This window comes from Fusarium keratoplasticum, chromosome 3, assembly GCF_025433545.1.
Source record: "Fusarium keratoplasticum isolate Fu6.1 chromosome 3, whole genome shotgun sequence".
Taxonomy (NCBI): domain Eukaryota; kingdom Fungi; phylum Ascomycota; class Sordariomycetes; order Hypocreales; family Nectriaceae; genus Fusarium; species Fusarium keratoplasticum.
This window is the reverse complement of record NC_070531.1, coordinates 2,036,598-2,055,598: the sequence shown is the minus strand read 5'-3', so window position 1 is coordinate 2,055,598 and position 19,001 is coordinate 2,036,598. Positions and strand designations below refer to the sequence as shown.

The 19,001-nt window shown below is 55.7% G+C and overlaps 2 protein-coding genes and 1 pseudogene across 3 annotated transcripts, besides 1 other annotated feature; all 3 read left to right on the top strand.

Moving 5' to 3' along the window:
- The first annotated feature begins 470 nt into the window (after positions 1 to 470).
- On the top strand, positions 471 to 3,927 carry NCS57_00401300 (annotated as a pseudogene). The gene is made up of 2 exons: positions 471 to 940; positions 996 to 3,927.
- Positions 471 to 3,927: a sequence feature.
- Positions 3,928 to 6,925: 2,998 nt separating this feature from the next.
- Positions 6,926 to 8,014, top strand: NCS57_00401200 (Mid2 domain-containing protein; the record flags this gene model as incomplete). The annotated part of the gene is made up of 1 exon (XM_053053989.1): positions 6,926 to 8,014. The coding sequence occupies one exon, from the start codon at positions 6,926 to 6,928 to the stop codon at positions 8,012 to 8,014; it is 1,089 nt and encodes a 362-aa protein (XP_052916149.1).
- A 2,198-nt stretch (positions 8,015 to 10,212) lies between these two features.
- NCS57_00401100 (uncharacterized protein) lies at positions 10,213 to 18,530 on the top strand (the record flags this gene model as incomplete). The annotated part of the gene is made up of 2 exons (XM_053053988.1): positions 10,213 to 10,347; positions 11,346 to 18,530. 2 exons carry the CDS (start codon positions 10,213 to 10,215, stop codon positions 18,528 to 18,530), a joined length of 7,320 nt encoding a protein of 2,439 aa, XP_052916148.1.
- Positions 18,531 to 19,001: the final 471 nt, after the last annotated feature.

The following is a 19,001-nucleotide window of genomic DNA, read 5'->3' as shown; positions in this document are numbered from 1 at the left end:
ATGATCCCCTGGTCTCACCCCTCACACTCACACCTCACCACCAGGGTTCCTATGGACTCATGCTCATCCGGGAGTTCCCCTCCTGCGACCTTGATCCGTCGCCAGAGGCTCATGGATCTTTAAACTCCGGCTCCACCACCTCCAACCTCCTCTCCCAATCTCTCATATCTCCTCATATTCTGCTCCTCTGCTGTGAGGCTCTTCCCTCGTTTCTTTCTCCTAACCGCAGCCTCAGCCTCTCCCTGTCCCTCCCACTTTCGTTTACCCGGATTGATTGCCCTCTTCCTTGCAGGTTCCATCCACCGCGTCGCCCAGGGAGCGAGCAGATCGCGAGAGAATACACGTTGTTTGGCGGCATGGAGGCGTCTATGTGCCAGTGAACGATCGTTTTACTCGTTGAGGGAGCCTCACACGCTCCCGCTCCGAGCCCCCCAGCCCTTTGCTGCTGCCGCTGGTGCTCCTCCTTCAGTAAGGTAGCTCCCACGAGACGAGCTCAAGACCTGAGGCAGGCCAGCTCAATGGGCAATACCCAATCGGCCGAGGCCCCTCGCAGGCATCGGAAGCTATCCAAGCCACCAGTCTGCACCTATGCATCGGCAGCTGGTCTGCCATACACTGCTACTGCTGTGACACCCCATCATGAGCACTTCTCCAACTCGTATCTTGTCGGCTCGCTGCCACCGCCTCCCAAAAAGGCATCCTCGACGAGAGTGGCGCCTGCTGGGATCGGTATAGCCGTGCCAGTCGACGACGTCCCAAGTCCCCTGTCGTCTCCGACGTGCAGAGATGCTCGACGAGATTCAATGCCGCGCAATGGCGTCCTACGTTCACAGTCGGTCCAGTCAGAGCAGTCTCCGAGGATGCCAAGCTCGGTCAACCGCTCCAGGGCCAGCTCCATTGCCCACGACGGAACTCATCGCTCCCTAACGCGTGCCGAAAGGTTTGTGCAACGGCACCCGTTCGTATCGATAAATAGAGCTGATTCCCTTGAGTAGCATGCCAATGACTGCCCTGCGTGGCTCTGCCAGCTACGACACGAGAAGCCCCGAGGGCAGACAGCTACTCAACGCCAAACAGCTCCCAAGCGAACCCATCATCACATTCGAGAGCCGTTCTGAGCTCAGCCAGGATGTGACAGATGACACCAACAACGGTAACCAATCTGCAGGCACGCCCATCAGCAGAACCAATTCGGACGTCTCCCTGTACATGCCAATGCGTCGGCGCTCGGTCATTCAGAAGCCAGGCGTAGCAACCAGAGCTCACCATTCCAACCACCCAATCTCGGCCAAGTCGAGCTTCCGCAACAGTCATCCACCGTCCCCCAGTCAGACGCGTCACAACTCAATTGAGTCGGACCTGGTACGGCGCATGTCCCTACCCTCAATCCCATCCAGGACGCAATCTCCAGAGCGAGTCACGACACCAACCGAGGCAGACTACCGGCAGCTGGGTGGCATGAAATTTGGGTCCCTGCGTATCACAAACGGAGCGCCAGTGGCTACTCCTGTGCCTGAGGATGACGTCAAGGCCCAAGGGGTCTCTGAGTCGGCGTGGGTGTCTCCCCGCGAGGACTACTTTGATGATGTGGTCGACCCTTCAACCTTGGCGAAGCCCAACGTGGCCGAGCTCAGCGAGCCTGTCACGTCTGGGCAGCCCGTCACTGCGGCCCGGGGCTCTGTTGCCGAGCAATTGAGCGGCCCAGCCAAGTCTAGAACATGCGGCAGCGAGATGTCTGAGAAGGGGAATGCTGATTCATTCCCCGTTGCCGAGGTGCTGGATGTGAGGGAAGATCCAAATGCAAAGCCCAGCCCAGAAAAAATCCAACTGGAGCTCGAGAACAAGATGCTTAAAGGGCTGACCAGAACTGATAGCGGCTTCATCCCAAGTCCTTCGTCTGAGAGCACCCGCCCGGCCGCCTCCAAGGTCGATAGCGGCTATAGCTCCAATGTCTCTCTTAGATCACTGCCCAGCTTGAGATCCGCTGCAACGGATAGAAGCACCATGACCTCCGACAGGCTCGACTCTGATGTCACGGGCATCAGCTCCCCATCTGACTCCAATTCGACCCGTACGTCCTCTCTGGCGCCATCGCAGACGCACAATCGCCTCCCCATTCATCTCGAGGTCCCTCCACTGTCGACGGATGACGAGGCTTCGACTTGCCCAACTACTCCCACCAGTCCGACCAGCCAAACTACTCGCTCATTTTCGTCCTTTGCTCTGGGAAGCCGGAGACGCCTTTCTTCATTGACATCGACCAAGAGTGAGGTTCGCACATCGAAATCTGGTCAAGAGGTCCCAGTCCCCATCATTATCACCGATGACCATACCGAGAAGCAGCTGTCCTCTCCACCCAGAAGCGATGATGCCACCGGACGCAAGCTATACCGGTTCCTGAGCGGCACTCGCAAGAAGGGGCCGCCCAAGGTCCGAAAGATTCGGACAATCGAGAGAGAAGACCCGACCAACCCGCCTCCTGCTCAAGAAAATCTGCGTGGGCTCGTTGCTGGGATCAAGTCTACGCCTCAGACCCCAGGTCTTCGGGGAGAACCAAGCAAGGATACTCTGCAAACGATCCTTAGCGAGGAGAACCAGGACCCCAAGAATGGGATTGAACGTCAGAAGGATGCTGCTGCGGGAGGCGCCAACCCGGAAACCCCAAGGAAGATTTCCCGGCGTCACTCATGGCGTCAGTCGTTTGCTCAAATGTTTGGTTCCCGAAGCCCGAGCGTCGCCCCTGTTGCAGAGCATGAGGCCGAGACACCTCAGGCAACCCAGCCGCGTCCGACAAGCGGTGTCGAGCGTCGTGCCACCCAGCCAAGCATCACTCGCAGCCCGCGCAACGTCGGTCCCCGTCAAGTGCCTAGGAAACACTCAAGCAGCTCCAGCAACTCAGCCTCCCCGACCAAGGCAAGCATGCCAAGGTCAGCATTGCGGGATAGGCGAGATAAGCCCGAGCTGGCTCACCTTCGAACAAACGTTTCAGCTCCCAACCTTTCAGAGACTCGTCGCTCGCCGCACAGTCCCGCTCGTAGCGAGCTAAACAGCGCTCTTCGAACAAGGACCTCGCCGCCTGTGAGCATGCAGACCAGAAGCACAAAGCCCTCTCGGGGCAAGGTGCAGGGCCGTTCTAGATCAATGACTCCAGCTCATCCGCTCAACTCGTCTCGTCCGACTTCTAGCCGAAGACTCTCGTTGCCACAGGACCTCAGCCGTTCCACACTCCAGAGCCGCCATTCCACGCAGGCGGCACAGGGTCACGCCATGGCCCTGGATGCTGGCTCTCAGCAAGTGCAAGCTGCACAGCAACCCCGAGTCTTGTCCTACTCCAGCACCGGTGTCCAGCAGTCCGTCATGACCACTTCACAAGTGAGGCAGCATCGGCGAGCCTCGGCGCCACCTCAGGGATTCCAGGCTTCTAATGTGCCTCGATCAAGAAGCCACACCGCCCTGTTGCAACAGCAGCAGCAGCTTCAGATTCAGCAGCAACAACAGCAACAGTTTGAGATTCAGCAACGGCATCAACAGCAGCTCCAGCTCCAGCAACATCAGCAGCAACTTCAAATTCAGCAGCAGCAGCTTCATCAACAACAGCTTCAGCAGCAGCAGCTCCAGCAGCAACAACTCCAGCAACGAGTACGACATCAGTCGCAGCCATCTCTGCAGGCATGGGCGCCTGTCGAGGCATACAACCTCAACCAGCAGCTGCAGCAGAACTACATGTTACAGAACCCAGGTGTAATTTACGGAACGCCAAACATGATCCAGCAGCACCCCGACATCTACGTCACGAACCCCGGCGCTGGGTACACGGCCCACCGTAGGGCAAGCTCTCTGGGGTCTGCTTATGGGCAGAACCCGCCATTCCGGGTCCTCCACAGCTACAACTCGCCCGCGTATCGAGGCGCTCCCATCTGGGGCTGATGGGATGGGGCAGTGTTTAACTATTCGCTCCCTTTTTCAATGTTTCTTTACACCCTTTAAGATACCACATGAAGCAAAGGGTTTTTATTGTTCTTTTTCGTTTGGCGTTTCTATAGGTAGCCTTTCCTCAAGGTGATGGAATTGGCCCACTGCGTCCACACGCATCAACTCGAATTGTAGTTGTAGTCTTTCATTCCGGGAAACATGGACTGTATTAGGGATTTGCATTTGGCACTTGGAGACTGTTTAAGACAACATCATCTGTGTTAGCTATTCCTTCTCTTGGTTGTCGGCCTGTCAACAGTCAAGGTTGCCGTCTTTTACTGGTTGCTTATACACAAGAAAAGCGTGGTAGTAGTGCTGTCTGGCGGGTTTATCTAATGAACATGAAGCGCAGAGAATACGTCAGTCAGGTCTAGTCAATGAAAAGTCACGTTTGGTGTTGTACAAGATGTTTGCTGCTCTCGTGTGTCTCTCGCATGTCTGTGTTGACAGCCAAGCCCAGGTCTCTTCATTGCTAGAAGGTTCGGTGCATGTATGAAGGAAACATTATTTGGTCTTGATGTAGATGTCAGACTCCATTCTGGACCCGCCTCGGACTAGATCGACATCCAATACTTGATGGCCTGCTGAAGGACATCCACTACCTGCAACGATGAAGGCTGTTCAACAGAGTATGACCTCAGTGTATTAATTCATGCTATATCATCTACGTCTTTTCTAGTATGGCTCAATAATGGCAGTTTAAGAGAGCTAAGTCACTTGACCTTTTGGTGAGTTGTCAAGGTGTGGCAAAAGGGGACTTGGCATTGGAATGGCTTGCGGGTAGTGACATGTCGATATGCATGAGAATCCAAGGTACGGTACGAGCAATAAGCGACCATGTAGCCATAGTGGCCCCTTGGATGAATAATGTGAGCAAGAGAGGGAAAAATTAAGCAATCCTGGTGATATCCGGCAGAAGACACAGCCTCACTATAGATCGACAGAGGGTCCGGGTGACGTGACATGGACCCTCCTTTCGAGGCATGCAACCATGCGGTCTTGGACAATGCTTGAAGGACGGGACTGACTGGATCGCGGCAAACGTGAGGATATTATCCTTCCACGTGAGGCATGCTCTAGGTCAAAGAAACATGCTGCTACTGCTGCATGGGCCGAGTTTGGCGACGAGGCCAGTCAGTCAGGCCAACAAGATGCTTCAAGACAGCCCGCCACAGGCATGCAGCGAAACAGCAACAGCCCGCAAGACGCGCAATCAGGGGGGTTACATAGTCTACAGCGCATGCATGCCAGAGACATCCATTAGAACAAGCTTTCCTCTGACAGATGCGCAGCATCATTTGGCGCGCGGGAAGGGGGAGATGGAGAAGCACAAGGTTGATTCAAGCGAGGGGGGCTATAAGATCATCTGTAAAGAGAGGCCATGACGACAATGAAGCGGGTGAATTGACCTAGAAGAGATGGGAAATGGAGATTTGCCCTTCCCTTCTCCGAGAGACGGGGCAACGGCAACGGCATCCATGGCACGGGCTTTGTTCCATGGAGTGGACGGCATGGATGTGGGTGTGATGCTATTTTAGGGGCATCCATCCCACGCCCACGGGCACCCAACCACCTCTTTTTTTGTTCTGGGGCATGGACATCCATCATCCGCCAAGAGACCACCAGGTGTTTTTTTGTTCTTGTGTTGTTGGTGTATTACTGTAATAGTTCAAGTAGGGCAAAACGAACCGCCGAGATGCAGCCATCCAAGTCTTGGTTATGGCACATGAACATGCACAATTCGTGTGTCCTGGGCTGGTTGCTGATGACGACTCACAGACCAGGCATCCATTTTGTGAGATATTCAAAAAGCAAAAAAGTAAAAGAAAGAGGAAGATGCCGGAGATCCCACAAAGAAGAGGCACTTACTTGCCCACTAGAAAATCCCCTCTATTCAACGCCAAGCCCGACTATGCCTGTCTCATGTCAGGGACAAATGTTTGTGTACGTGCGTGCGTGCGCGTACGTAAACCCTGCCCGAGAGTTTGGGCTTTGTTCAATGCGTTGTCAGAGACTCTGAAGTCTGATGACTCTGCAATCTCTCGGGGCCAGTGACTAGGGGCTCGCTGTGGCTTTTTTATGTCAACGCTGTTGCGGGAAACCTGAAGCAGCCGGTCGACGACTGGGCGTACTACGTAGATGCCTCGATGGCTAAACCCTTCGGGGCCCGGGGCGGTCTCAGCGGCGGTCCAGCAGCAGGTCTCGACGCGGACGCGGCGGGTTCGGCGCCCCGGACAGAGCCCTGAGAGAGAGCCTCTGGAAGGGTCTTGGTGCTTATCCGGTCCCCTGCATGCTCGAGTGCCACCTGGGCCCCATCAGGTCACCCGTGGATGGACGGCGGCTGCAAACACAGCACAGCCTCATCCACCAGATGGATTCCATCCATGTCGACCCCCGTCACGCTTGTCGCCGGAATACGAGAAGTGAACTCTCACCATTTTCTCACCCATCTTTTCTTTCCGCTTCTTCCTTTTCCTTTCTTCACACCCATTCGACCCTTGTTTCTTTATAAGTCTCTCGCTACTTCATCGCCCACTTCCCGCCTCTCGTGACTCTTTTTTCAATACTCTCGCTTGTCGCATCCTCTTTTATCTTTTTTTCTTCCCTCCATCGTTTAATACCCATCAGAATAGGTCTGCTATCGACCTCACTCTCGTTACCTGACGCCCAACGACCGTCACATAAGCTACCTATAGCAACTCTCTTATACCGACCACACTCGCTCGCCACCCCGTAAACGATATCCTGTCCTGATATTACTGCAAAGTCATCGCCGACCCCGGCAAAAGGATTGTGTATCAGGTTTGGACCGACGCTTTTACGCGTTTGGCATCTTGGCTCGACCTGCTGAGTGAGCACCATATCGAGTCGACAAGACAAAGACAACCTTTTCGACCACCCAAACGGCATTGCCGTCTAATATTTCTCTTCATTCTTCACATCACCAGTCAACATGTACGCCACACGACTCTTCCAGCTACTCCTGGTAGCTCTCTCTGTCGTCTGTGTCGCCCAGGCAACATGGATCGATATGGACAAGGTTCACCAGAACGAGCGACGACTCGTTCGAAGAGCAAGCCCTACCCAGGCGGCCGAGCCTAGTTCCGCCGTCGAAGAGACCAAACCCTCCGACACCAAGGAGGAGGATCCCGCTTCTGCCTCTCCCACCGAGGACAACAAGCAGACCTCTGCAGCTGAAACCGCGAAACCCTCTGAGCCCACCAACGACTCGAAGCCATCTGCTACCGAAGCCGATCCTGCGCCTGAAACCTCCGCCGAACCCGACCCGGAGACCAGCGCTGCTGCCGAGCCCACCAACAAGGCCACTTCCAAGACTGCCGAGAAGACTTCCGCCAAGCCTGCAGAAACTACTGCATCGTCACCAGCAGATGACTCCGAGCCCACTGCTTCTCCCTCTGCCAGCGAAGACAACAACTCTCAGTCTACTCAGCAGGAAGCTCCTGCGACAACATCCTCCTCCAACAGCAGCGGAAACAAGGACGAGGACGACACGAGCAGCAGCGACAGCAACGATGACGGGCCCAGCAAGACTGCGGAGGAGAAGAACACCCGCACCACGGCCCAGCCTGTCACTTCCACTTTCATCGATGTTGTCACTAGGACCAACAGCGACGGCAACCTGGAGACCATGACCACGACCAGCGTGACGACCTCGACTCCCGGCCTTAGCTCGGACGGTAGTGACAGCTCGTCCGGCATGTCGCCCAAGACCCGCAACACCGTCATCGGTGTCGTCGTTGGTATCGGTGGTGCTATTGTCGTCGGTGCTCTTGCTGTTGTTGCCTGGAGGATCTGGGGCCGCAAGAAGCACAATGACGAGGCTGACGGTCTCATGGACTTCAACGAGACCAACAACAGCAGCGGCCACGGAGTCAACTCCACCAATGGTGCCTACCACGCCGTCGAGAAGACCGAGCCCGGCAGCATTGGTAGCGCTGGCGGTCCTGGGCGCTCTCCGTTCCAAGCCACCCTCGACAACTACCACCAGCCCACGCAAGTGAACGCCTCATCCAACTTCTGATCTCAACATCTTGATTGGAAGGGGATTCTCTTTTTTCGCATCTTTACTACAAAAGCCATCATTTCATACCCATCCAATTTGATGGATATTTGCAAGAGGCAGGGGCGTTCCGGGCACGGTATGGCTTGATCATTGGGGACATATAGAGGAGTTGGACGAATTTGATATCAATACGACATGAAAGTTAACGGCTGCAATCGACTGGAGCAGCTTATATCTGTCTACCTCCCTGGCCAGTGAGGTCTCAGGACCACGGCCTTTGGGCCCCTTTTTAGTATCATGACTTGGTTTCTCGGACAGTGTTGGATTCTGTTTCCCTCTGGACTGCGGCCTCGTCGCGACTATGATCGCATCTTACTTCTTGAAACGAATTATTGGGCTCCTCGCTTAGCCGCCCGGCATATTCAAGCGAGTGAACCTGTATCTAGAAACTCAAATAATAATAAGACTCCAAGCTCGGCTTGGTATGATTCGTCGAATTTGCAGCTTCTTCGTGTGGCTTGGAGTTGCACATCTAAATTAAGGCTCGATACGTGCTCTCTCCTCCAAGCAGTCCACGTCGGCTTGGCGCCCTTGAAGGCTTGGTCGTCTCAGCCCCCCTGGCGATCCTGACGAGCTGAGTCTCAGGTGTATGGATTCTGGCTCGAGGAGGGGGGCTCCCGTCTGCAGCCACTTTTTTCATGAACCGCTGAATAAGGTGATGTGCAGGCGGGATCCGGGGTAGGTTGGTTCTGTAAGCGCAAATGGCGCTGGATGTTAGGCAATACCCTTGAATATGTATCCCGATTTGGGGTGAGAGGTATGGGAGCTAGTTTAATTGTAGACCTTCAATTTTGTCGATGATCAGGTGATCGAGAGTAGGGGGCAGCTGAACTTGCAGTCTGGTTCAGTCTAGTCTGATGTCTTCGAAATCTGGAGTCTTCCAGGCCCAAGTCAAACCGAAGACTGAATTCCACGCATGGGCGCAATGTCTTAGACAGCTGACTGATGGAGATGCGAGTAAGCCCAGCAAGGCTCTAGCACCAAACGAGCGGCGCAGATTCATACGAGATCGACCACAGACACGAAAGCATTATGCTCTGCCGTCTCGGAGCACCTAGTGACGGCATGTATGATGCTCTACACCCCGCCCGCCCTGCCAATTGTGGACCTGCTCTGGAGCTCACGACAGCTCGGGCACGGCGCACGCGCACAAGGACAGTCCTTGCGTAGACTCGCCTCCTCCCGTCTCGTTGCCAAAGCCGATGTTGTGCAGCAAGTGAAACTCAAGGTGGATGTGCAGAAGGATTCGAGGCAAAAAGGGTGTGCAACGAACAACATCGGCGAGCCGTCAACAGAGTTTCCCGTCTCCCAAACCGGGACGCAACGGACGGGAGCTACCGCAACCTTAGCCTAGCACGAACCCTACGGCCCTCCTCCTCCACTCGTTGGAGCTCCCAAGTTGGGCTGAACGTTCCTGAGTTGGCATTCGGGGACCGGGCCCACGTGAAGACGGAGCGGAGCGGAGGGCCCGCATTAGCTCTACGGCCCCGTCCATCCAAGGTTCCCCGTAAAGGGGCAGAAGGGGGGGCATTTTTGAGTTTTGGGCTCCAGCTGGACAGTGAGAAAAAAAAAAGGGTATCAAACTGAGCAGACAAAAAAACAAACATATCGTGGTCATGGAGAAGGCTGCTTGGTGCCTCCGGGACGTGAACTGCATCCGCATCCTAGACTCCGGGGAAATGGCTCAGAATAGCATCCTGCAATTGGCCTATCCCAGCACCGGCCTGCAGGCATGTGCATCCCTCGAATGATGGGAGGGGAGTTGGTCGACTACAAAGGGCATAGGCGCCGGTAGACAGAAGAAAGCCACACAGTTGATTGCAGACGGCAAACATGGATGCCTCGACCTATGGGTTTCTGCATCTATCCTCCACCTCAAACGCAAACGTGGGAAAAAAACGTCCAGGATAAAGAGGCGAGGCCTTGCTTGCTGAAGATAGACAGAAAAGAGGCCACGCTGTAGCAAACCAGAGAGCAATTAAACTGGCTCGTTCTTTTTTTTCTGCCTACCCTTTCTTGCCAGCGAAGCAAGCACTTGCTGGGTTCTAGCGTGGTGCGGGTCAAGTTTGAAGGGTCCAGAGACATGGCCACTGATTGGGGGTACATATTCTTCTGCGAGATGAATCACTGCATTAAGGTACCATTCATCAAGCAACATGTGCCATCCTCCACCCTTCACCCCATCTCATCCAAGTCGACCCCTTGGCGAGATTACGCCGGGGCCAATGCGGTATCCTCGAGAGCGGGTCTCATTACAGCAGAGGAAGCTCGCTCCTTGGAACAAGCTCGAGGTGATCAACTGCCAGTGGCACTGGAGGAGCACTGCTTGCTGGCCGGCTGCCAGCTGTTCCAGTGGCCAACTGTTCACTGTCTCTCTGTCTCTGCCTTGGCTCCCACCTGTCTTTCCCCCTGACGTCTGGTCCAATTGTCAGTTCTGGAACCACTGGTGACCAAACAAAACAAGCCCGCGGCTGTCTAGCCTCGAACCAAGGCCGTGAGGTTCCATCCCGTCCACTGTCAAACGTCCCAACTGAGGTTGGCTGGAGCTCTCATCTCATCTCATCCCATCCCATCCCTCGACTCGACGACGGACCCTACGTCTTCATTTCTCCCTCTCCACGTCAACTTTTTGTTCTTCCACTCTTCCTTCTTCCTTCTTCTCCCCCTGCCGCTCCGATCGACTCTGCCAACTTTGGAGAACACACCCGACTGATGTGTCCGGCCGCATCGTCCCTCCGCCCAACTCATATTCTGGCCGCTCCTTTTTTCTTCATGAAGCCGTTTCCTTTCTCTTAGACGCCTTTTTTTTTTCTCGGTCGCCTCGCGCAGTACCTGTCCACCCCCTGGAGGTTCATTCCCACTTGGGTACCCCCCCGGAATTTCCCACGCAGTGCTCAACAGTAAACCCGCCATTCCGTCCGCCCCCTTTAAGTCGGGGAACGCGTCGCGTACCTTTTTTTTTCTCCTCCAACAGGTTCCCGAAGGTTACAGATACCTACGGCTACGGCTACGCATAACCTGCGTCCCCTCCTCCCTCAGGTCTTGGACGAGAATAGGATATTCGACCCAAGCGACGGACCTCGAGAGATAGGACGTAATTTCTTCTTGCGAGACTCAGCTGCAGACGGCACGTCCTTGTCTGCACTGATCTCCCTGGGTGAGTGGTGGCCCCAAGACCCTTCCATTGCTGGCCTCTGGAGCTTGTATGATCTGTTCGCCTGGCAGAGCACACATTCATCTCCAGACGCCACAGCATTACTGACTGCTGACCCGTTCCACCAATAAACAGGTCGTCGTAAAGACGTCGCCATCAACGTCGTCGGTTGCTCCTCCTGGTGCACCCGCACAGGACGGTCACGGAGCCTCACCCTCTCGATCCCGCCCTGCTTCCCCGGCCTCTCCCGCCCTCTCGACCGCTTCAACCGTTGACGGCGAAGAGGACATCGAGTTATCACCCATCCTCCCTCCGCTCCCGGCTCCCCGGCTCCCGGACAGGGCTTTGCAGCTACTGAGGACGCCACCGCCCGGTGCTTTAGAGGACGGTCAATTTGGCACTGCCAGCTGGGGCTCCCCTTATCCTCAGTCAGACAGCAACCTCCGCCGTCAGAGTTTCAGCAGCGACGCTTCGGACGACTCACCAATCCATCACTTGGACATCGAGACCCCTTTTCTCCGTCCAGTCCCCGAACTTTCGCGATCGCAGTCGGATCAGAACTCGCCTTTGAGCGCCGCCGCTGCCGTTCTTGCGAACCGTGTCCGCCGACAGACCCGTGGACTTACCGAGGATTGGATCCGCACCCATACTACCGACGACCACAACGACGAGAGTCGCCATTGGTTTAGTGACGGAAGTGAAAGCGAGCACTCTTCATTGAGCGGCTCCGAACCCGGTTGGCAGGAAGAAGGTGAATTCCGCACCCCCCGAGCTCCCCAGCGGACCACCAACCTTACAACCACCACCACGTCTCGACAAGGATCCCGGCACCAACCCCGTGCCCGATCCAGCATCGAGACCCTCAGACCAGGGGATTCCCTCAGTCCCAACAACACGGGACAGAACAGCAGTATGGCGACCTCCGAAGCCGCGCCGGCAACCCACGACGCGGCGAGCGACAGGTCTCAGGCCGCCTCCCCACCGGAAGTACCTGTCGCAGAAAGCCCCAAGAAGCGCATCCCCAGTGTCAATGGCATCATGGAGCCCAAGCTTCCCGCGACCCCGATCAAGGGCAGCCATAAGCCTCTTCCCAAGGAGCCCGCTATGACGCCCCGCATAAGGAAGAAGGTGCCGTGGAGAGGCAAGAACATCATGGTCCTCATCCCGCAAGATCAGGAGCGAGGTCAGCCTGGCCATGCGCCCATGCCGCTTCGCCAGGATGAGATTAAGAGAATGTTTGCATCGTGGCAAGAGCTCGGATACGATATTTCGGGTTTCGACCTGGAGGTTGATGGCTACCAAGCAGAGGGAACCGCGGACTCTCAGACTCGGGATTCTTGGCCCAATTTTGACGAGGTGGCCAAGGAGCGAGAGGAGCGAACCTTCAAGGTCACACTTCCTGACCTGAACGCTTGGAAGAACTACATGGATGAGCTGCAGGAGGCCAAGTTGAGGGCACTTGGCGTATTCTCTGGTGACGACGATCCTGAGCCTCCCTCAATCTCTCCTGCGGCAACTGATCTCAGCCGACAACCCTCAGCTCAATATCCACCCCTTCCCTTCTCCCCGCCTCTCCCGACTTCTTCTGCCTCGAGCAATCATGGTCTTCCTGCATTCCAGCATGGTCAGTTCATGCCTGGACGACCATCAACTCAGAGCCCTGGTATCAGCCATGGCGCATCTCCACTCTCATTCTCTGCATTGCCCGGCAAATTCAACCCTCGACAGTCTATTTCTCTGCCGGCTAGCAGCTCACCTTTTGGGTTCCAGCAGCAATCACCGCAGGCCTGGAACCAGGCAGGTATCCTGCAAGGCCTGAGCCGTCATGATTCGCCTTCACTTATGAACCTGAACGGCATCATGTCGCCTCAGTCACCATTTGGACCTGAGAGCCCTGGCATCCCCATGCATCAGCGCCACCAGTCCCTGCAGTATCCCATGCTGCCCCACCAGCAGTACTCGTTCCTTCAGCCCGCTAGGGCATCCCCTCGCCTGCAGGAAGTTCGAGAAGATGAGGAGGAGCCTGTTGTCGAGAGTCCTGCGAGGACGCCTGAGCCTCCTGCACAGCAGAACCCCGACACATTGCAAGCTGAGATTGACGACGCCGAGTACCATCTTGAGGAGCAGCTCCGCAACGAGCTGGAGCACGAGGACTACAATCCTCAACCTCAGAACGACGAGCCTGCACCTATGCCGGATCCTTTCGTTCCTGCTCATGATCGACAAGCCTCTAATCACTTCCCAGTTCCAGAGCGGTTTGCCAATGAGCCTTCCAAGCCTCTGGTCCTGCACCATCCCAGGCCCCACAGCCGTGGTCATTCGCTTTCTCAGGGATACTTCCGTGATCACAATGAGAACAATGTCACTGCTGATGAGAGCAATCTGACCAAGTTCAGTAGTCTCAATGAGATCCCAGAAACTCGTAAGGGCGATGAAGCCTTTGAGATTGAGACCAACCCCAGCAATCTGGGCACACCTGTTCAGGACTTTGATTTCCCCTCTGGCTTTGGCCACCAGAAGAACTTCTCAACCGCCAGCAATCCCTGGAACGATGCTGGTTCAGTTGCCAGTGGTGGCAACGCAGCTAGACGCTCTAGCCACGCCAGCAAGCCCTCGCTGTCTAAGCTTAATGTGCAGGCACCCGAGTTCAAGTTCAACCCCACGAGCAGCTTCACACCTGGGCAGTTCAACTTCAATGCTAGCAGCTTTAAGCCAACCAGCGAAAGCTTCCAGCCTGGCAGCAGCTTCAAGCCCACTAGTGAGAGCTTCCAGCCTGGTGCCAACAGCTTCCAGCCCACTGCGAATAGCTTCCAACCTACAGCCAGCAGTTTTCAGCCGGGTGCAAGCAGTTTCCAGCCTACGGCTAGCAGCTTCCAGCCCACTGCGAGCACTTTCCAGCCTGGTAACTTTGAGGCAGCCAGCTTCCAGCCTTCTGTTTTCCAGGCCAACACGAGCGTGTTCAGCTCTCCCCCAGCCAACCCGCCTACTCATGTGACGCCTGCCAAGATCCACGCGACCGCCCCGTCATTCTCCCCTGGCCAGAGTGCTTTCAGCTTCTCAGCTTCGGGTCCCAAGTTCAATCCCGACGCGCCTACCTTCACGCCTCACTCTGATTCGTTCACTAGCCCTGTCGCGTCCGGCAGTGAGAGCAAGGGTCACCGTGGAAGCATCTTCGGAAGCATTGATCTCAGATCTAGCGCCTTGCAACAGTCTACCAAGTCCAAGGCCATTCCGATCATCAGACCATCCAGCACCTCGTCTGCGAGGTCGCACGACGGTGATGAGACGCAGGAGGATGCAGATGGACGACCTCTCGTGGATGAAAACAGAGTCAAGCGCGCGCGTAGCTCTGCGCCCGGTGGCGACGATGTGCCGCTCTTTGCTGAGCAACCAAAGGAGCCTGAGCTTCCCTTGCATGAATCTGAAGCATCTGGCAAGGATGAGGCCTTCGGAGAGGACCGCCGTGTGGAGACTGAGCAAACTCTGCCTGCAGATACATCCATGTCCTCCATCGTCACTTCTGACCCCATTGATACCAAGGCCACAACCGCGGCTCCCTCGGCGGCGCCATCTGAAGACTCACCTGCCGACCAAAGCATCAACCGCTGGAAGCCGTTTGAGTTTGAATCCAACGTGGACATCCAGAGCTTCAACGACGCGCGACCCTACGGTGAAGACAACTTTAAGCACGGTCACAAGAAGACTCTTTCTGCTACAGCGCAGCCATTCACTCCCGGTGCGGCTTCTTATGGGGACGCCACCCAGACGGAACAAGAAGAAGAATCCGACGCGTCTCCCGTGGGCAGCCCAATTCCGGCTCGCGCCCCTGTTGGTCTTGCTGGTTCTCGATACAGCTCTACCCAGTCTCAACCTAGGACTGTTTCTAAGGGACTCAGTGCTTCTCGCTTTGCTGATCCTGCACCCAAGCCCAAGGGCCTGGCTGCGTCTCGGTTTGCCAGGAGCCCTACGCCAGATGAGAAGCCACTACCTCCCGTACCTGTTGAGGACGACGTCCTGGAATCAGTTGAGCACGACGCCGAGTTTGAGCCTGAACTTTCTGCTACTATTACGAACCCTGCTGGTGGTGACGGTACAGAGCCTACCTTTGAAGAGATTGACGCTGTCATGGACCAGTTCTTTGATGATCCTACGATGGGCGTCAACAAGCACGAGCCTTCCAAGTGGCAGCATGGCAGCCCTACCCGTAATCTCTCGATCGCAGCTGTTGCCAACTCATCACCTTACCGACTGGAGCCTGTTAACCACTACGCTAGGGACGAGACCAGCCTCACTCCTCGCGAGTACCACGCTCTTCCCGAGCCTTCTGCTCAACCTATGCTGAGCACTGAGCTTGAGGATCCTTTCATTGACCCACCTGAGCCTTTGGTCACTCCTGATAACGCCGATGCTGTCGATGGTGAAAGCTTGCCAGCTAGTGACTGGGAAGCTGCTTTCACCGAGGATGAGCACGAGAAGCTCGAAAACCGGGCTCAGTTCTTCGATGGCCGTGTCAACGAGGTGGTTGGCAACCTTCTGGCATCTCGCCTCGAGCCTCTGGAGAAGACCTTGTTCTCTATTCAGCAAGTTCTCGCCACCAGAGCTCGACGAACTCCTTCGTCTCGCCGTGATATGCGCAGCGTTTCTGCTGAGCTGCAGCAGAGCGATGCCGATGACGAGGATGAGGAGCCCATTCCTCGCCGCTCTATGAGTCCCCGAAGGGATCGCCGCATGGATCAGATTCGCGCGGCTGTGCTCGAGGGTCTCGCTGCTCACCAGCGAAACCAACCCTCACTCTCCCCAGCCCCCGTTCTGGCTCCCGCCCCTGCACCGACAGCTGTTGAGGCGCCTCCTACGGCTATTCTGGAGGCCCTTGAAGAGATGAAGAAGCAAATCAGCAACAGCATGAAGGGCAACGATGACCTGAAGAAGATTGTTGAGGAAGTTGTTGAGCGACGTGTGCCTGCCGGCCCCAAGCCTGAAGAAGTGCAAGATGCCAAAACTGAGGAGTTGCAGGCCAAGATCACAGAGATCGAGCAGCGCCTCTACTTTGAGCAGACCAAGGTCGAGAACGAGGTTGCTGAGCGAAGAATGGCCGAGGACCTGGCTGCTGAGCTTATGCGCAAACTTCAAGCTGCCGAGACTCGTGTTGAGGTTGAGATTATTAACCGCAGCGTTTTTGATCAGCGCGTCGCTGACCTTGAGGAGAGATTGCGCGCAGCCGAGGAGCTCAGTGAGCAGTCGGTCATCGTGCGTCGTGCCGCCGAGGACAAGCTTACCGAAGCCAGAGTCCAGCACGAGACTGCCGCTGAGGAGGTTGTCCGACTCCGCGAGATCATTGAGCAGCGAGACCACAAGCTCCGCTCTGTGGAGCAGGCCAACAGCAAGACTGCTATGCGGATTGCTCTCCTGGAGGCTGCCCAGAACAACGCGGCTCAGGCTCAGACTGAGGCTATCAGCAGATGCAAGGTTATGGAAGCCGAGTTGAAGGATGTCCGCCAAGACAACCACCACTGGCGTGCCGAAGCTGAGCGTTATGACGAATCTGCCCGACAGAAGGGTGCCGAGTTGACTCGCGCCCTCGAGGAGAACCAGCATATGCACAAGTCTCTCACCACCCTCACCACCCAACTTGAGGAGAACGAACGCATGCGTGAGTCCTGGCGAGGCAAGTTCATTTCTCTCCAGGAGGATATGGGCCGAGCCGCTCGCGAGATCGCCGAGGAGAACGCCCGGCGCATCAAGAAGGACCAGGCTATGCTCGCCCGACAGGAGGTGTTGGATGCTCGTCTCCAAGCTGAGGCTAAGACCCGAGAGCGCTTGGAGGTTGAGATGGAACGTCTTCAGTCTAACGAACGTGCCGGTATGCGGGCCACCAACGAGTGCGCTCGCCTTGAGGGCCTGATTGGCGAGCTCAAGACCGAGAACCACAAGCTTGAGCAGAAGGCTGCCCGATACCAGCGTGAGTTTGAGGAGGCACGTGAGTCTGGTGCCAGCGAGGTCAAGAGAACTCGCATGGCCCTCCAGACTGAGATCGACTCTGCCAACAACCAAGTCAACTTCATCCGCGAGGAACTTGAGGAGCAGAACTCGAAGCTTCGCGCTGAGCTCGACCACGTCCGACTCGAAGCCGATACCGCCAAGGCCCAGAGCGAGATGCTTCTTGAAGAGGCTGAGAACAGCAAGACAATCGAGCTTGATGAGTTGCGTGCCAAGCACCAGAACGAGTTGGAGGATCTCCAGACCCGATATGAGCGACGCGTCAACAATGCCCAGGAGGATGCTCACAAGACCGAGCAACACCTCTTGGAGCGTCTCAGCCTGTCAGCCTCCAAGACTGAACACCTTCAGGATCGCATCCTTCATCTCGAGGATAAGCTTGAGATTGCCAAGCAGGCCGCTGCTGCCGCTGCCCAGGCCGCGAAGTCTGCTGGTGCTGAGGTGACTGTCGCTGCTCCTCAGGTTAAGCATGCTTCACGAAACCTCGACCCTCCTGAGAAGATCTCGCCACAGGCCCTCCGAGAATCCATCATGGTTCTCCAGGAGCAGCTGCAGGCCCGTGAGCAGCGGATCGAGGAGCTCGAGCACTCTCTGTCGAAGGCGGATCCTGATGCCGCAAGCAAGATCACAAAGCGAGATGATGAGATCAGCTGGCTTCGTGAGCTCCTTGCCGTCAGGCACGAGAACTTGCAGGACATCATCGCGGCACTTCAGAGTGACCGCTTTGATCGCGATGCAGTGAAGGATGCTGCCATTAGACTCAAGGCGAACCTCCAGATGGAGGAGCAGGAACGGGAGAGAGCAATGAACGGTGGCTCTGCCATCAACCTACCCAACATTGCCCAGACTATTCAGAATGCCACTCCTCGTGTTGCCCAAACGATCGGCCCTATCGCTGCCGCTTGGGGCAACTGGCGCAAGGGTAACCGCAGCTCTCCATCTCTGAGCAGCTTCTCCAATGTTCTGAACTCCCCCGTCGCTGGACGAAACGCCACTCCTTCGAGGAGTAACTCGAATGCGCAGAACAGCCTGCTGGGTGGTCTTATGACGCCCCCAGCTTCTGGACTGCGCCAAACACCCCCTGTGGACAACAGACCACAGCCCACCGCCTTCGCTAGCACTGGACGTCGCTTCCCAAGCGGCGGACAGGGACGATCGCGAGGAATCTCAAATACCTCGCATCGATCAGAGCGAGTAACCACGCCGCCTCCCAGGGAACCAGAGGAGGAGCCCATGACTCCCCCGATGATGCGGACGAGCGGCTACGACTCGGATGCGCAACCTGGAGACTTTGATGATAATGACTTCTTCGAAGAGGACTAAGCGGACGTGTACGGTTCTTTCTTGGGCGGCAAGAGGCGGGAGGGACTGTTCTGTTACATGATTTTTAACTTTTTTTTTCTTTATTTCCTTTGTTACAAGCAAGATCAATACTGCATCGAAAAACGGCCGATACATGCATATTCGCGCTGCCTTATTCCACCTTACTTATTACACTAGTTTCACCCAAGACTGCGAACCTAGAAAGATACCCCCTTTGGATTGATGTTTATGCCACACAGATTGGGATTTTCTTTTCTTCTTTTTTCAACCTTTTTTTTTTTCTTTTACTTTGTCATTCATTTGTCATGTTTCGAAACGAGGCTTCAGCTTCAGTTTATGAGAGAGAAAGGAAATGGGATTCACCAAAAAAGGGGCCATGGATTGGCTGGCGGAAGAGGGAAAACCATCAACAAAGGACAAAAAACACCAAAAAAAAGATGAATGTCTGAAAATCAACAGTTGTTTTTGATC